Source organism: Nyctibius grandis, chromosome 11, assembly GCF_013368605.1.
Source record: "Nyctibius grandis isolate bNycGra1 chromosome 11, bNycGra1.pri, whole genome shotgun sequence".
NCBI classification, from domain to species: Eukaryota; Metazoa; Chordata; class Aves; order Nyctibiiformes; family Nyctibiidae; genus Nyctibius; species Nyctibius grandis.
The window spans coordinates 4,417,203-4,432,873 of NC_090668.1; the positions used below are offsets into that span (position 1 = coordinate 4,417,203).

At 53.3% G+C, this 15,671-nt stretch overlaps 1 protein-coding gene across 2 annotated transcripts in view; it reads left to right on the plus strand.

Annotated features, from left to right (window-relative positions):
• Positions 1-4,910: 4,910 nt before the first annotated feature.
• Positions 4,911-15,671, plus strand: part of LOC137668684 (mucosa-associated lymphoid tissue lymphoma translocation protein 1-like) — a 28,192-nt gene continuing 17,431 nt past the window's right edge. The window contains exons 1-7 of one of the 2 annotated variants that reach the window (XM_068410402.1): positions 4,911-5,086; positions 5,351-5,469; positions 6,259-6,412; positions 7,010-7,188; positions 8,673-8,769; positions 10,867-10,893; positions 11,714-11,917. In XM_068410402.1, the coding sequence (XP_068266503.1) occupies positions 5,077-5,086; positions 5,351-5,469; positions 6,259-6,412; positions 7,010-7,188; positions 8,673-8,769; positions 10,867-10,893; positions 11,714-11,917 (790 nt within the window). In that variant the 5' untranslated portion in view covers positions 4,911-5,076. The remainder of the gene's footprint in view (positions 5,087-5,350; positions 5,470-6,258; positions 6,413-7,009; positions 7,189-8,672; positions 8,770-10,866; positions 10,894-11,713; positions 11,918-15,671) is intronic. The other variant, XM_068410403.1, reaches the window with a different exon arrangement.

Genomic DNA, 15,671 nt, shown 5'->3' on the forward strand with positions numbered 1-15,671 from the left:
ACGAAAGCCAGGGCCCTCAAGTGAATTTTACTCTCATATAAAGTTTCTTGGATCCTGTTGACCTGTCAGAATCAGTGTATACTGGGTCAACAATTTGGTTTTTGTGGTTGCAGAAGTTATGATGTGGTCCTAAGCACTCCAAATCTGGATTTATCCAGTTGATTGACAGTGGCCTGATCAGACTTGTAGTTTTTTCTCTCAAGCCCCAGTGAAATGCTTTCTCAGCTCAGATCTCAGGATAGTCTTGCAGTGTTTTGGAAGGAACCTTCTGTCATCTCAGGAGTAGCTATTGAAATTTATTTGCTTTTTGCAGGCCACCGTGGCAGGTGATTATATTAGCAGGCATGTAAATAGCTGGATTTGTGATACCAGAGAGGATACTTGGTCTTGGCAAATGCAAAGAAGATGGACCTCATGAGACATTTGGATGTGCTTCTAGGAGATATGGAGAAAGAAGGTGGTCCCAGAGGTCTGACTGAAGATTTGACCTTCACCAGGCAGCAAAATAGAAGATAAAATTGTGTAACAATGAACGTAACATGATCCATAGGGGAAACAACAATACTCTTTTTCCATGGGCAGCAGTGGGTTTTGCGTGGGCTGCCACTCAGGAATAATCCATCTCAAACAGAATACAGTAGACCAGAAAAAAACAAAACCCAAAACTCACAGAAGGGCAGCAAGGATGACCAGGGGTCCAGACTGGCTGCTGCATGAAGAATAACTACATAGACTGGGACTCTTCAGCCTGGAAGGAACAACTGAGGTGCGTATGACTGAGGTATACACAGCTGTAAGGGTCAAGGAGAACAAGACCAGGGGCATTAAGTGAAATTAGCAGGAGGTAAAATCAGTAAAACAGAGATGCTTCCTCCCTCACCTTGGCATCAAGCTGCTTCCACACATTGCTGTGGCTGCTCAGTATCAACACATATGCCTCCCCAAATGTGGAAGGCAGGATGCTAGGCTGGGAGCACCCAAGGTGGTATTCTATTGCTCCCATCTCTTTCTCCAATAGGAGGAGGACTTTCAGGCTCCACGGCTTCAGGAATTTGCATTCAAGTCCCAGCATATGAATTACACATTATTTTACCATCCCGTCAGCATGAGCCCTATCTCTTGAGATGTTGATTGGCTAGAAAAGACAGCCCAGAGCATCTTGAGAAGGGTGTCCAGAACAGGTGGGTCTCTGTGTCAGGCCTGGAACTGTGCCCAGTTTCATACTCCCAAATACAAGAAAGACACTGATATACTGTAATGAGTCCAGTGAAGGCCACCAAGATGATTAAGGGAGCTCAGGCACATGAAATAGGAGGAGAGGATGAGAGAAACTGGGTTTGAGTCTTCAGGAGAGGGCTAAATGGACACTGCCTTGCTTTCTTCATCTACCTCATGGGAGTGTGTAGACCAGACAGAGCCAGCCGCTTCCCAGAGGTGCAGAGTGATAGTCTGAGAGGCAGCAAATGCAAGTGGCAAGGAGGAAAGTTCTGACTAGATGCTAGGAAAAAAAATTGCCCTGTGAGGGAGATCAAAGGGTGTAACAGAGTCCCAGAGAGGTGGGCGATCTCCATCCTGGGAGACATTCAATTGTGGATGGGGCAAGGTGCCGAGCAACTGATTGACGTCCTCCTCAGAGTGGGAGGCTGGACCACTGATCACCAGACGTCCCTTCCCACCCCACTCATGAGGTTCTGTGCCTCACCCCAGTAGCGGAGGGAAACCTGGATGGTGAGCGCAGGTTTAGCTCAGCTGTGGTGAGACGAAGCCTGCTGTGGTGCTTGATCCTTCCCCCAGACACACAGCGGGTGTGTTTTTTCTGCCCTTTAAGGCTCTGAATGGTTCTTGTGCCAGTTGTCCTGCTGAGACAGAGCTTCCTCTTACAGCATCTGCTCTCCCGTCACTTTGTTCGCAGAGAGTGACAGTGCCCTCTGCTCCTGTCTCCGTTTGGAAACGCGCTCTCTCACTGTTCAGTTTCTGAAGCATAAGCCAGTCAGCCACAAGGCTTCAATCCTCGTTAGCAAAGCTTTCGTCCTCTGCCTGCAAGTCCAGCGCTGACTCACAGCGAGAGTTGCAGATGTTTTCTCACTCCTCTCACACAACACATCCTTCCCTTTCCCAGCCTGCACGCATACCCATTGGTTCCTCCCTTTCTAGAATCACAGGCTTCTTACTGCTCTCCAACGTGACATCAACAAGCTCTCACCCCTGGTTCTTCACCAAATATTCATGCAGACTGTGCCAGGGCAAGGTTTTACCGACCTGAGAGGACAGGCACGGCAGACTTTTTGTCTTGGTACTTGATGGAGGATGCTCTCTCTGCAGCTCAGAGAAGCAGTCTGTGGGGAACACAGCAACCTCCAGCCATTTGAAGAGATGCTGCATCAACCACAAGTGTCATCTTTAGCTCCAGGAAAGTGCTGGGGTTAAGTTAATGATCATTTTTATTAGCTACCTGCACTGCATTTATAATAACTCTGCATCACAGGCATGACATGGAGCTACTGGCACATGTTCAGCCAGAACCTTCATTTGCAATCCATTAATATGTTTATTGTAAACCTGCAAGGGTACATTTCCAAATGCTTGGCTGGACCCTCTAGAAATTAAAAAAAAAAAAAAAAAGAGGGTCTGTGTGATCTGAGAGACAGCTGGGGAGATGAACACAACAAAAAGTCTGTGCTAAGCATCACCTTCCCTGTATCCAGGAAAGGAAAGAACCAGTCGCTGTAGGAGCAGGGATTGTGCTGGAGCAGATCGAATGGACGGGATGTAGCACGTTCTCCTGCCTTTGCAGGAGCACAGTGTGACTGTCCAATCCTGCACAGAGGAAAGGACGTGGAAGGAGAAAAATCCTTCCTCCATCCACTAATTGTGTGGGTTTTGGCTTTTTCCTACCATCTGCTTCCCTGTCTCTTGTAAGAGAAAAGCAGAAGGTAGAGGTGCATCCCTCAGCCTTGCTTAGTCCCTCCGACCCTATGGCATGGCTCAGCTCTGCCGCGGGTTCCCTAGGGAACCCCATGGAGGTGATCCATGACCGCTCTCAGCCACGACTGCTTCTCTCCACCATCCCAAAGACCTGCCTGCGCTCTTCCACACTGCCACTGAAGGCACTTGGGAGAGACATCCCTGGTGGATCCCCTTGGTCAACCCCCATCATCGCTATTGTGAAAACCACTGCTACAGCCCCGAGGGGAGAGAAGTATCAGCAGGGGAGCAAAGGTCTCTCTTGTACCTTCTTCTTCAGATGGTCCGTGGTCCCCCTTGTGCTGAAGTCCTCATCCTCATCACTCCTGGCATTGTGAGGACCTGCTGCCCAGGACCATTGGCTTGAGAAGAAGGCAGCCTGGTGGGAATTTGTCTGCCCTGGGGCTGGAAAACCGTCAGTGGGGCCTCCCAAGTCCTGAGCCCAGACCTGCTTCATCCCCGTTGGCTTTGTGTCACATTCCCTGCCCAGTCGCTACAAAGTTCTTTGGGAACAACAACCAGTTGCTCCCTCTTCACCCTCTATCCTCTCCATTCACCATTTCATAGACCTCCATCTCTTTTCCATGTGGTCCTCCCACCTCTTGAAAGGTGATGAGTTTTGGTTTAATGAGTCTGACCTTACTTGCCCTAACTTTGTCAACGAAAGTCATGGCACAGCAATAACGCGTCCTGACGCTCACCGCCACGTCGTTTCCCCTGCCGTCACCGCCTGTCCCAGTTCTGCCCTGTCCCAGAGGGGCTTGTGCAACCTCTGGGCGGGCTGGCCCAGCGCCACTTCCCCTGGGGCCCTCGTGATACCCGGCCCAGCTGGCGGGGATTTCTCGGAAGAAGCAGCCCCATCGGCAGCCCAGCAGAGGCAGCAGAGCTGTGGCTCCACCATGAGCCTTGGGGCTGTGGCCCCCACTGGGAGAGAGGTGAGTGTGGCCATGGGGAGGGGGGTGAGGACGGCTGTGGGGATGGGGATGAGAGTGGCTGTGGGGATGAGAGCAAGGGTGGTGTGGGGATGAGGTGAGGACACCTGTGGGGATGGGGGTGAGGACACCTGTGGGGATGAGAGCAAGGGTGGTGGGGGGATGAGGTGAGGACACCCGTGGGGATGGGGGTGAGGACACCTGTGGGATGGGGTGTGAGGACACCTATGGGATGAGAACAAGGGTGGTGGGGGGATGAGGTGAGGACACCCGTGGGGATGGGGGCGAGGACACCTGTGGGGATGAGAGCAAGGGTGGTGGGGGGATGAGGTGAGGACACCCATGGGGATGAGGTGAGGACACCCGTGGGGATGAGAGGAAGGGTGGTGGTGGGACGAGGTGAGGACACCCGTGGGGATGGGGGTGAGGACACCTGTGGGATGGGGTGTGAGGACACCCGTGGGGATGAGAGGAAGGGTGGTGGTGGGACGAGGTGAGGACACCCGTGGGGATGGGGGTGAGGACACCTGTGGGATGGGGTGTGAGGACACCTGTGGGGATGAGAGCAAGGGTGGTGTGGGGATGAGGTGAGGACACCCGTGGGGAAGGGGGTGAGGACACAGGTGGGGAAGGGGAGAGGAGAGCTGTGGGGAGGGGAGGTGAGGACACCCGTGGGCAGGGAAGCCACGGGCAGCCTCGGCACCTCAGCCAGAGGCGCCTCCTGCCGCGCCCCCACCGGAGCGGCCCGGGCCGGGCCGGGCTGTACCGCGGGGCAGCCCCGGCGCCGCTGGACGCCGCCCTGCGCGGTTTCGCCGTGGCAGCGGGGCGGGCCCGGCGGCGCGGAAGCGCGGGGCCGGCGGGGCCTTCCCCGGGCGGCGGGGCCGGCGGCAGGCGAGTGCGGGGCCGCGGCCCGGCCCCGCGCAGGGCGGGGGAGCTCGCCGAGGCCCCGGCCGGGCCAGCCGGAGCCCGGCCTACCCGGCCCCGGAGCCCGGCCTACCTCGCAGGCCGCCACCCCCGCCCGCCGAGTGAGCGGCCCCGGCGGCCGGGCCCGAGCCACCCCACGAGCTCCGGGCGCTGCTGTCCCGCCCGCCGCAGGTGCTGCTGCTGCTTCCCCGGGAGAGGAGCCGCCGCGGGCCCGGCCGGCGGCCGCTGGAGCCGGAGAGGAGCCGCCGGCGAAGCGATGCAGGAAGGTGAGCGTCGGCCGGGGAGTTAGTGGGCAGCTCGGCCTGGGCCATTCCCCGCCATGCGTGTGGGCCCCAAGAAACCACCCCAAAACCTCCCGTGGCATCCCCTGGCACGGGTGGCCGAGCATCCCTGTGTTTCCCAATCTCCTTCCCGGGATGGGTGCTGGGGGCCCCTTCCCGCAGCCCGACGTGCCTGGCCACGGGGTGGGAGCGAGCCCCCGCGTTGTGCCCAACGGATTGTTTCCACCTCCCTGTCCCGTTTCTCCACAGCCATCGCGATCACTGAGCAGCCAGTCTCCGTCTCCGTCCCCGTGGGATACTCCTTCAGCCTGCGGTGCAGAGCCGAGGGACGCACGTCGCTGCAGTACCAGTGGTTTTGTCAGCGCCAGGTAACGGTGGGAGCGGGGGTGGCCCTGGGTACGGCACCAGGCTGGGACCCTGCCCGCAGCTATGGAGCTGTCCCTCTGCGGGTGGACCTGGTGGGAACCAGGAGGCCAGAAGGAGAGTGGGATAGGATGCATGTGCACGGCATGTTGGAGCGAGTTCAGAGGAGGCCACGGAGATGATCCGAGGGCTGGAGCCCCTCTGCTATGGAGACAGGCTGAGAGAGTTGGGGCTGTTCAGCCTGGAGAAGCGAAGGCTCCGGGGAGACCTTCTAGCACCTTCCAGTGCCTGAAGGGACTACAGGAAAGCTGGAGAGGGACTTTTTACAAGCGCATGGAGTGACGGGACGAGGAGGAACGGTTTTAAACTAAAAGAGGGGAGACTGAGATGAGATATTGGGAGGAAATTCTTTGCTGTGAGGGTGGTGAGACACTGGCCCAGGTTGCCCAGAGAAGCTGTGGCTGCCCCCTCCCTGGCAGTGTTCAAGGTCAGGCTGGATGGGGCTTGGAGCAACCTGGTCTGGTGGAAGGTGTCCCTGCCCGTGGCGGCGGGGGTTGGAACTGGATGATCTTTAAGGTCCCTTCCAACCCAAACCATTCTGTGATTCTGCGAGGGCTTCTGCAGATGCTGGGAGGGGGGTGCAATGGAAGAGCTCCTTCTGTATCCCTGCAGCTGGAGAAGGGGAGGAAACCGGGGATTTCCACTTTTCCTGCTCTTGTGAGGGGCCTGCTGATGCCTTCTACTACCAGCGATGGGATAGGACTTGCTGCCCACCACCTGTGTTTTCCCTTTAGTCTGTCTGCCGCCAGATTCCTGGTGCCACCAACCCAGACTTGCCCATCACTGCACAGCAGACCCAACTCTACACCTGCAGAATCAATGACCTCTACAGAAATGCTGTCTTCTCTGACTGGGTGAAGGTGGAGGTCCATCAGTGTGTCGCCAGAGGTACAAGCACGTCTTCCAGCATTTCTCTATTTTATCCTTTGTGCAGACATTGCATACCCTTGCAGTGGTGATCGTTTGTAGTTCCCAGGGCTGTGTCCCCTCCCAGCTCGAAAGTCATAATACAGAGGGATTGCTCCAGTGATGTGAGCCTGCAGGTCTAAGCCAGACCTCTGTGTCCATCCTCTGGATGGTTCAGGACCCTTTCATGGTCCCAGTAGCCCCAGCTGTATGTACCTGCTCCTCCTGCTGATCACTCGCTGTGGGTTTCCCAGAGTTATACCAGGTGTTTGCCCGTTTGCGTTGGGCAGAGGGACTGGAAGAGGCAATCTGGCTATTTCGAAGCTGAGCAAAAATAGCTCTGGGTGTGGCTGACCGCAGCATGTTGGCTGCACCCTTGGCAGGAAAGGGCAAGCGTCAGGTTTGGGAAGCCAGAGGTAGGGCTTTGGTGTGTGATTTACTATCACGGGCGTTGCTCTCCAGGATTCCCTGCTCCCAGGGCAGGAAGGCGCAGCTGTGACGTCCTATACAGGGGAAAAAAATGACCACTGTTTTCTGTCCTTACGGAGGGAGGACCAATTCTGTGTTGCTGCTTCACAGGACTGCCCCCTCAGCTCTGGCGAGGAGAACCGGTCATCGTCCTCAACCCCACAGAGCAGCAGGTGGAGGTGGGAAAGCCGCTACAGCTGCAGTGTGCTGCCATGGGGGTCCCAGCCCCCAGCTACCAGTGGTACCGGAATGGGAACCTGCTGGAACACCAGAAGAAAAAAAAACTCTGGGTAACGTTGCCTTGGGATAGTTCGGGAACTTTGTCTGCTGAGGTGGGTGATGGGAGAAGCTCGTTGCTGGATGGTGGGCGTGGGAGAGCCTCAGAAGCCTTGGAGAGACTGCTGAAAATTGTGTTATTGTCATCCTGGATGTGACAGGTGGCAGTCCTTAAGCCTGGCTCCTATCTGCGTGTCAAGGCTCAGGCGTGCTTTGATCTGTGTGATATGCCAGCAGAAAGCAGTCTCTCCTTGCCTGCCCTCCCTGTCTCTCCAGCCCTTGAGAAGCAGCCTCGTGCTCAGCTATCTGTCCCTGCCGCGTTGCAGGGTTGTGAGAAAGCACTCCACATATCACCCCTGCTGCTTTGATAGCTGACTGAAGGACTCCGAGTGAAGAGGAAATACATTTTATGGGCTTCTTTCAAAGCTGTGGATGCTTCTCTAAGAAGTAACCGATTCATAGCTGTGTCAAGGGCTCCCAGCACGTCCCTCGTGCCTTTTTGCAGCGGTGGCACAAGAACAGCTATTGTATATCTGCGCAGGGGACTGCAGAGTGAGTGATGGAGCTTGTGGGAGTGCTGTCTGCCTGCAGGAGAGCTAGCAGGAAAAGTGGTTAGTCCCGACAGAAAAAAAGTAACAGGGAGGCCAGCAAAAGGTCTGGGTTTGTTTTGGGTCACTGGCTTAATGTAAATCAGTGCTGTCTTCTTGATGCAAGAAAGGTAGTTTTCCTTCTGGGGCATCACGTGAAGGTAACGAAGACAAGAGATCCAATCTCTTCTCAGTAGTGGTAGATGATCTAGGCAACGGTGGCCTCAGACTGCACTTCTCACAGGGAAGTTCAGGCTGGTGATTAGGAAGAGGTTCTTCATTTGTCAGTGAGTGGTGCTGCACTGGAGCCACAAAGGCAGTGAGATCTCTGTCCTTGGAGGTTTTCAGTACTAGGCTAGACAAAGCCATGGTCAACCTGACCTGATGGTGGCTTTAGTTCCTCTCTGAGCAGGAGTCTGGGCTGGAGAACCACAGAGGTCCTCGCCAGCCAGTACTGCTCTGATTCTTGTCCCACTTCAAGAGAGATGGTTAAGAGTTGAAAACTTGCCAGAAGAGAGCAACAGGCATGATCAGAAATCCAAAAAATGTCACCTAAGAGGAAAAACAGGCAACATGCTGATGTTGGCCACGCACCGTGGCTCCTGGGGCAGAGCGTGGCTATGACACAGGGTTTGGGGGCTGCTGGAAAAAGAAGGGAAGGCGTTTGGGCACAGGATTCTTGTGCTCTAGCAGCTAGGGTCAGTAGCAGACCTTAGCCCGTGGCCTTACTAAGCTTCTTAGAAAGACAGAAGTCATGGGAAATCTCGTAGCTTTGTGAGGCAAGGAATGAGGTCTCAGCAAACAGCAAGAAAAAGTTTTTATTCCAGGAACATGGGTGACTTTGGCAGATACCGGCAGGGAGCCACAAACTTTCACCATAAATAATGTGATTTAACTTTTGATCTGTCTAGATCACGCATGCAAAGGTCAGTGACTCCGGCACGTACCTCTGCTGTGCCTCCAATAGCCACGGAGAGCACTGGACCAACGCTGTGGATATTCATATAGGTGAGCAGAGTCAACCCACGTCTGCTTTGCTGCAAATCACCTTCTAGCGTGAAAAGTAATTAGAGGGCAGACAGGAACTTAGTGCTCTCGCCTGGAAGCGCCGGGCTGGTGAACAAGGAGCCCAGTGCTGGCATGTTCCCTGCAGCTGGGCTCCGGGGTGTGGGAGTAGAAGCAGGATGCGTGGCTCTGACACGTGCACCTACCCCCAGCCTGGACAGATCTCGCACGCTTTTATTAACAAAAAGAAAGGCTCCCAGTTTTAAATACCGCTTCTGCAGGGAGCTGAAGGGAAGACACTTCAGAGAAGAAAAGCAGCATGGGGCTCTGCGGGGAAGCTGGAGTGTCCTGGCAGTCCTGCGGCGGCTGTCACGGGCACAGCCTGCAGAGCGCAGTTTCACACCCTGGATATACTGGGCGCGATGATCTCAGCAGAGCTGCGCAAGCCCTGCCGAGCGGTGGGCGCAGGCACCCGTCAGCCCCGTGATAAGTAGGATTCCTTGATAACAGGGTTCGGAGGTAGCCAGGGAAGTGGCATCTGTAAAAGAAAAAAAAAACCCCAAAACCTGTTGATCCGCTGTACTGCGGCATGGGATGCTGCTGGGTCCTGCGGCCTGGTGGAAACCTGCCGCATTAGAGCAGGCTGAGCGCTCTCAGATGCTCGCTGTGTTTTTCTTGGCTTGCCAAGGGGCTGGTTTAATAGCTCCCCAGCCAAATCGCAGCAGGGTCCTTTGCTAAAACTCATTTACAGCCTTGCTGAGATGAAGTGATGCACTCGGACACATAGAGCTGGAAAGGTTGGTGTTTATTTCGGGAAGGTTCAAGCCCCTCGGGCTGGTAGCCCAGGCCTGTTGCTGCGTGGGCTGATGGATCCTAGGGAGAAGATGGGTCCCCAGAGCCTCGGGCATGCTCCACTTTCGGTGTGATGGCCACTTCGGCCTTCTGCCTTTGCCCTGCTGTGAGAAAAGAATAGCACGGGCTAGCTTTGCTGTCTCTTTACTCCATCTAGAGACTTTTCTATGCCATAAGCTTCTCATCTCACCTTTTAGGCTGGCTTTAAAATTGCTCCAGAGTGCAAACTGGTCCTGTATAGCCAGAGAGCGCTCTCACTGCCTCCTTGCAGCTGACAAAACAGCATCCGGGGGGGACATGCAGTGAGAAAGGAGCACAGGATTAGGTTGGGTTCAAAATGTTATGGCTGAATAGCGTTAACGTGCAACAGGCAGCTCTGTGGGAGGCAGAAAAGGATGAATGGGCTTGTTCTGATGGCTTTCCAGCCATCCCTGGAGCATTACCAACACTGGTTCATGTGCCAAAGGTCTTCCAGACCTGAGAGATTTGTGCAATTAAAAATATGCCCTCAATTCCTTCCTTTAGAGCCTGTTGAGCTTTATGGTTTTCTCCTGGTCTGGATTTTTAGTATTTTTTTTTTAATTTAAATAGGACAAGCTGGAGCTGTTAGGGTAATGATGATTTTAAGAGTCTGGGAGCGCTCGGGCAGGGGAACTTGTGGATCTCATGAAAGTGAGTCACATTTGGGGTGGCTTTTTGGAGCCGGAACTGTTAAAAGGCAGGGAAAGGCAAAGCAGGGTGGTGAAAGGCTCTGGGAATATTATCGCAATCGAAAGCAAACAGTCGGCTTCCTCTGTGCTCATGGGGATAATCTCTGTGTTTTGAGGCTTATGTTGCTCTTGAGTCGTGTTTCCTTTGCTTTCGCTGCAGCAAGGGAGCAGGCAAGTCATCTCGAGAAGCGCAGCAGCCCAGGCAGGACTAGTACAAGCGGCGCTGACCTGCTGATGGGTATGAGCTCCTCCATGCTGGCCCTCTTTCCCCTGGCCTGCCCCTTCTCCAAGCTTTGCTTCCCAGCTGCTCTGGATTTCATAAATCCTCCCAAAATCACCAGACCAGTGTCTTTAAGGTTAGCAGTCAGGCTATGAAGATCTTGCCCAAGGAGTGTTGCTGGTGTGGATGCTCCACGGTGTTTGATCCAGCTTTGCGCTGCTGGGGGATGTTGGAGGAGGTTTCAGACCTGAGATGGGAGCTGGCACTGGGGCAGTGGGTGGTGGGCACAGGCTTATCATTTCCCTCTTCCTTTTCCAGGTACGTGTCGCTCTGAAAAGTTTTTTGGTGAGTACTGTCATCTTTTCTTCCTGAGCAATTATTCCCTTAATTAAAAGCCAGGCTCCAGGGTGGATGGGAGGACAGGCCATAGGAGTGCTTGTCCTGCAGAGACCGCTTCAAGCCTTTACTGCCCACATTGTCATGGGCTCTGTGCTTTTGGTATCAGAGCTGCAAAGCACAGGATGAGTCCCATCCCCTGCCAAGCTCTGATCAGTCTCAGCAAGTGGAGTAAGATTATTGCTAATGAGTAACTCAGTCTTGACCTCCATGCTCGCCAAATTAGTTTAAAAGTGTTGCTCACATGACACCTTTTCCCTTCCTTGAAATACCTCCTTGGAGCAAGACAAAGCTCCTTGCTTCCACCACTGCTGAGTGCCATAAATCTGGTTTTCCTACAGTGGAAGGTGGGAATAAAACGAAAGCAGGAGCCCAGGGCTTCTCTCCTTCAGCCCTGCGGGGGAAAGGACCTCTTAGCCTGCCTCAGCGCATCCCCCTCCCAGGCACTGCTGTCATGCGAGACTTGCGGTCACGGTAGGGCAGGTGCCAGATAACCTCAGTAGCGCAGATCCTCCAGCACTCCGGGGATTTTGGTTGTCAAGTGAAAACTTTTCAAGTCTTTCTTTCAAAGTGATGGTTTGTGTATTTTGTCAAAGTGTTCAGAGAGCCAAGGGCTTTCTGGAGGGTGCTCCAGCCTTTTAGCAGAGTAGGGTCTATCCTTCCTGCCTAGATGTAAGAAAAGATTTCCCGTATCCTCACTCAACCGAAGCAGGTGAGACCTTGCCTCCTGCTGAGCATTTACAGCTTTCTCACTTGGTATTTCTGTTAGCTACAGGCAAGATAGCGCTTTTAGTGGGCAACAACCGCTACCAGCATCATCCCAACCTGATGGCTCCCGTCACAGATGTGTTTGAGCTGCGTCTTCTTCTGGAGCAGCTGGGATTCCAGGTTGTCTCCCTTCTGGACCTGAACAAGGCTGAGATGGCGACAGCGGTCAGTCGGTTTCTGCAGCTCCTGGGGAAGGGAGTCTACGGTAAGGCAAAGCCAGTAAGGTAAGGTAGCCAATGTGCGAGTAGCAGCAGTCAGTGCCAAGGAGGAGCAGGGATTTGACAATTTTCTGAACAGCTGCTGAATTAAAAGAGAAGAAATTGAACTTTCCTTTAGGGGGGGCAAAGGAGCCCTGTGGCACAGCCTGCAGTGGTGCCAGGCTTTGCAGAAGCCCCCAGGTAAATGCCATTCAGTTTTGGCCAGGTTGCAGGCAGGCAAAGTAGGTGTTTCTCCATCACGTGGCTCACCTCCAACTCCAACAGCATGGTCTCATGCTAAGGTTTTGAGGACCCAGCACTGCTGACGGCAAATGGGAGAAGGTCTTTTGATTTTTCCTTAGATGAAAAATTGAGGAGATTGACTGTCAATTGTCCCCACCGCGCTCCTTTGCGAGGAGAGGAGCTCCTTTTGAGCCATGATTGCTGCAGCTGGCCACGATTTCCTTGTTTCTCTTCCCTGATGGTCTAATTTGAGCCTCTGACAGCCTTTTTGCAGAAGCGCATTCCCAGCTGCAGATGGCTTTGAGGTTGGGCTTTGTGCTTATCGCACGCTGTCTTCAGCAGGAAGTGTTCCTCAAACACAAAAACCACCAGCAGATCTTGTGGGTCTTAAAGCAGGTGTTTGGATTTGGTAGTGAAAGTAGCTTCTTTGGGGTTTCTGAGGTTCTCCCAGCCTGATGGATACCCTGAAAACACCTGGCAGATGTTTTTTTTGCTTCCAAACCTTAGTACGAGGCTTATCTTCACCGCCCTCCCAGTTGCGTGGCGTACCAGGGCACTCAGACAGCGAAAGTCAACACGGGCCAGTTCCAGCCCGGTGCTCAGCGTGAGGTTTGGAGGTTGTGCAATGGACAGGGACACAGCCACAAGTGAAATGCTGCAAATCCACCTCGTTCCGGGAAGCACTTACTCAGGGAGGCTGAGCTGGCGGGGAAGGGCAGTACACGGTTGTCGCCACTCTGGCCAAGCACGTCGTCTGATGACAGCATATTCCTATGACTTCACTTGCAGCTTCCTTTTGTGGTTGCTCTCTGAAATCCCCTTGCTTCTCAGGCTTTACCTCCTCTCCCAGGCCAGAGTCATCCCTGGTGGGGCTGCTATGCTTTTCCCACAGCACTGCTGTTCCTACCCTCTATCCATACGTGAGGACCAAATGGCATTTTGTCCACGGTGCTTCCGTTGTTTTCATAAGCCCTGGAGAGAAAAAAGATTTGGAAATGGCAAACCTTTCATGCTGTCATGCCTTATTTAAACTTCTAATGCTTTTCTGCATTCGTGGCCACTGAACCTTCCTGGCAAAATTGATTTTGTGCACTGGCAAGGAAAACATTAACAGCTGAGTCACTGAACCTTGATGAGCCTCAAGTGTTTGCTAGGCAGAGCCTGCTCCGGATGGTGGTTTTCTTTACAGCTTTCTAAGCTGAGTGGTCTGCCATTGTTTGGAGGCAGTGAACCCCAGCACAGGCTGGTCCCAGCAGCGTGATTGAGTTGAGGATTCTTGCTGTAATTGGTGGCATCCAGAACAATTGGTGGGGCGTTGGGTCAGTCTACCTGCTGATTGCCCCAAGGTTTCTCCATCTGAAGTGTGTTGCCTCTCACTGTGATGCATCTTCCAGCATTTCTTCAGCTGTTTTCTTTACATAAAATCAAAAGAAACAGGTGAAGTACAAATAATTGAAATTAATTTGTCTTGTTAATGAAAGTGCATATTTAGAAGCAGCTAACAACTCCTCCTAAACCCTCTGTAGCATTTTCTCAAGGCACTAACTCTTGGATAAACATCTAGAACTGACTGAGAGGTTTAGGATTCACGTAACTCATATGCGTGGGAAGATAGTGGTGAGACAGCAGCTCCAGGGACAGCCTTGGCAGCCTATTAAAACTTCAGAGACCCCAGGGCTGCCTGTGGTAGCTGCTTCTGTACATCCACGTGCCTTATCTCGGACATGCACCTGCATAGAGGCATCCCGGTGCTTCTACCTGGTTTTTCTTACTTGAGGAACCTGGAGTTGCCATCTCCTGTGTAGCAACCACCACAGCTGAAGTCAAGAGAGCTTTGCGTAGGCGTACAGAGCGAAGCAGTGACTTTGGAGGAGAGGCCTGACTGGTGAAAGACTGTCACTGGAGTGAAGTGGGAGACTGGTGTAATACAGACACATCTGTCAGCATGCCCAAGAAGTGAGGCCGGCTGTCTCCTGAAGCTAATTCCAGCAGCAGAGATGATGGGGCATTCATGCATCTTTCTGCTGGTGCAGATCAGAAGAGAGGACATAGCCATGTGGGTTAGTGTTTGAGCACGGTGCTTATTGTTGCTTCTGGAGTTTTATTTAACTTCAGGATGCTGATAAGAGCTGAAGAAGACGTGTCTGACCTCCCTAGGCCTCTTTCTTATTGCAGGACTCTCTGGATGGCTGGCCCTCCCTTGCGTGTCCTTAGAGACCTGTCTGTGATTTACCCTCCTACAGGGGTTGGTGGGAAGGGACTTTGGAGTCATCAACACAAGGTCGGTGTTGGTTGTGGCTCTCCTTATTGGGTCTTGAAGACTTCCAGGCATTGGAGCCCCCAACTTCTCCACCTGCCCATCCCAGGGCTGCACCACCCTCCAGGGAAGTCTTTTCTCCTGTCAAACATGACCCTCCATGGGCTGGTGCTCCTTGGCCCATGTTGTATCGTCCACACCAACAAGGAGAGTTGGGCTTTGTTGTCTCTGTAACTGCCCCTCCAGGAGCTGTAGGCTGTTGTTAGACCTCCCTTCACCTTCACGTCTCCAGACCATCCCAGCCCAGCTCCTTCCCCCTCTCCTCCCAGGCCCTATGCCCCAACATCTTGGTAGCCTCTGCTGGCCTTTTTCCAGCTTCTCCACCTTCCTCTTGAACTGAGGTCCCTAAAACTGGACACAGTATCTAAGTGGGGTCTACTCAGGGCCAAGGAGAGCAGTGACAGCTTCCCTGGCGGTCCTGTACTTCCTAGCACAGCTCTGTCTCCAGTCAATGCTAACTCATCTTCAGCATGGTGTCCACTGTGAGCCCAGGCCCTTATCTCCAGACTTGCTGCTCAATCAGCACACAGCTCCAGCCAAAATGCTGCCTGGGGTTATCTGCCCCTCTGCAGGACTTTGTCCTTCTTGTTACTGAACCTTCTCTGAGATTTCTCAAGCCCAGCACAAAAACTGGCTTTGGTTTCAGGCACAGGGATGTTGTATGGCTTCACATTCGAGGTGATCCGAAGGCTTCTCTAATTCACTGTATGGAGGTTGTGGCTCATCTGGCTGCTTTTCCTCCAGATCTCCTCTTGGAAAAGCTGCAGAGCATTTTTGAAGGCCCCAAACATCCGCTGAATGGTCTAATTATGAAACCCTCAGGCGAATGAGGAATCCCCCCGGATGTTATTTCGAGCGTCCTAAAAAGTCCCGAGTCAGAAAAATAATGTCAGAAGTGCAACAAGAGCAGAAAGTTGCGAATGAAATACTAGGAATGTGCCATCATGCCTTAATTAAGCCACATGCTGACATTTCCTGTATTATAAGTAGTGCCTGGAGCTTCCCCTTTTTAACTTGCTACTCTGAACCTTGTCTCTGATCAGCAGTTTTGACTCATGAGATGTGGGAAGAGCGTTGAAATGTTCGTTCAGAATAAAAACCCTCTGTCCTTCTCCAGGCAAATTGTTGACTTTCCTGTTCAGGAGGGGAGGTTAAGTCCAGGAGAGGTTTGCGAAGTTGCTCAGCTGATCTGAAACTCCCAT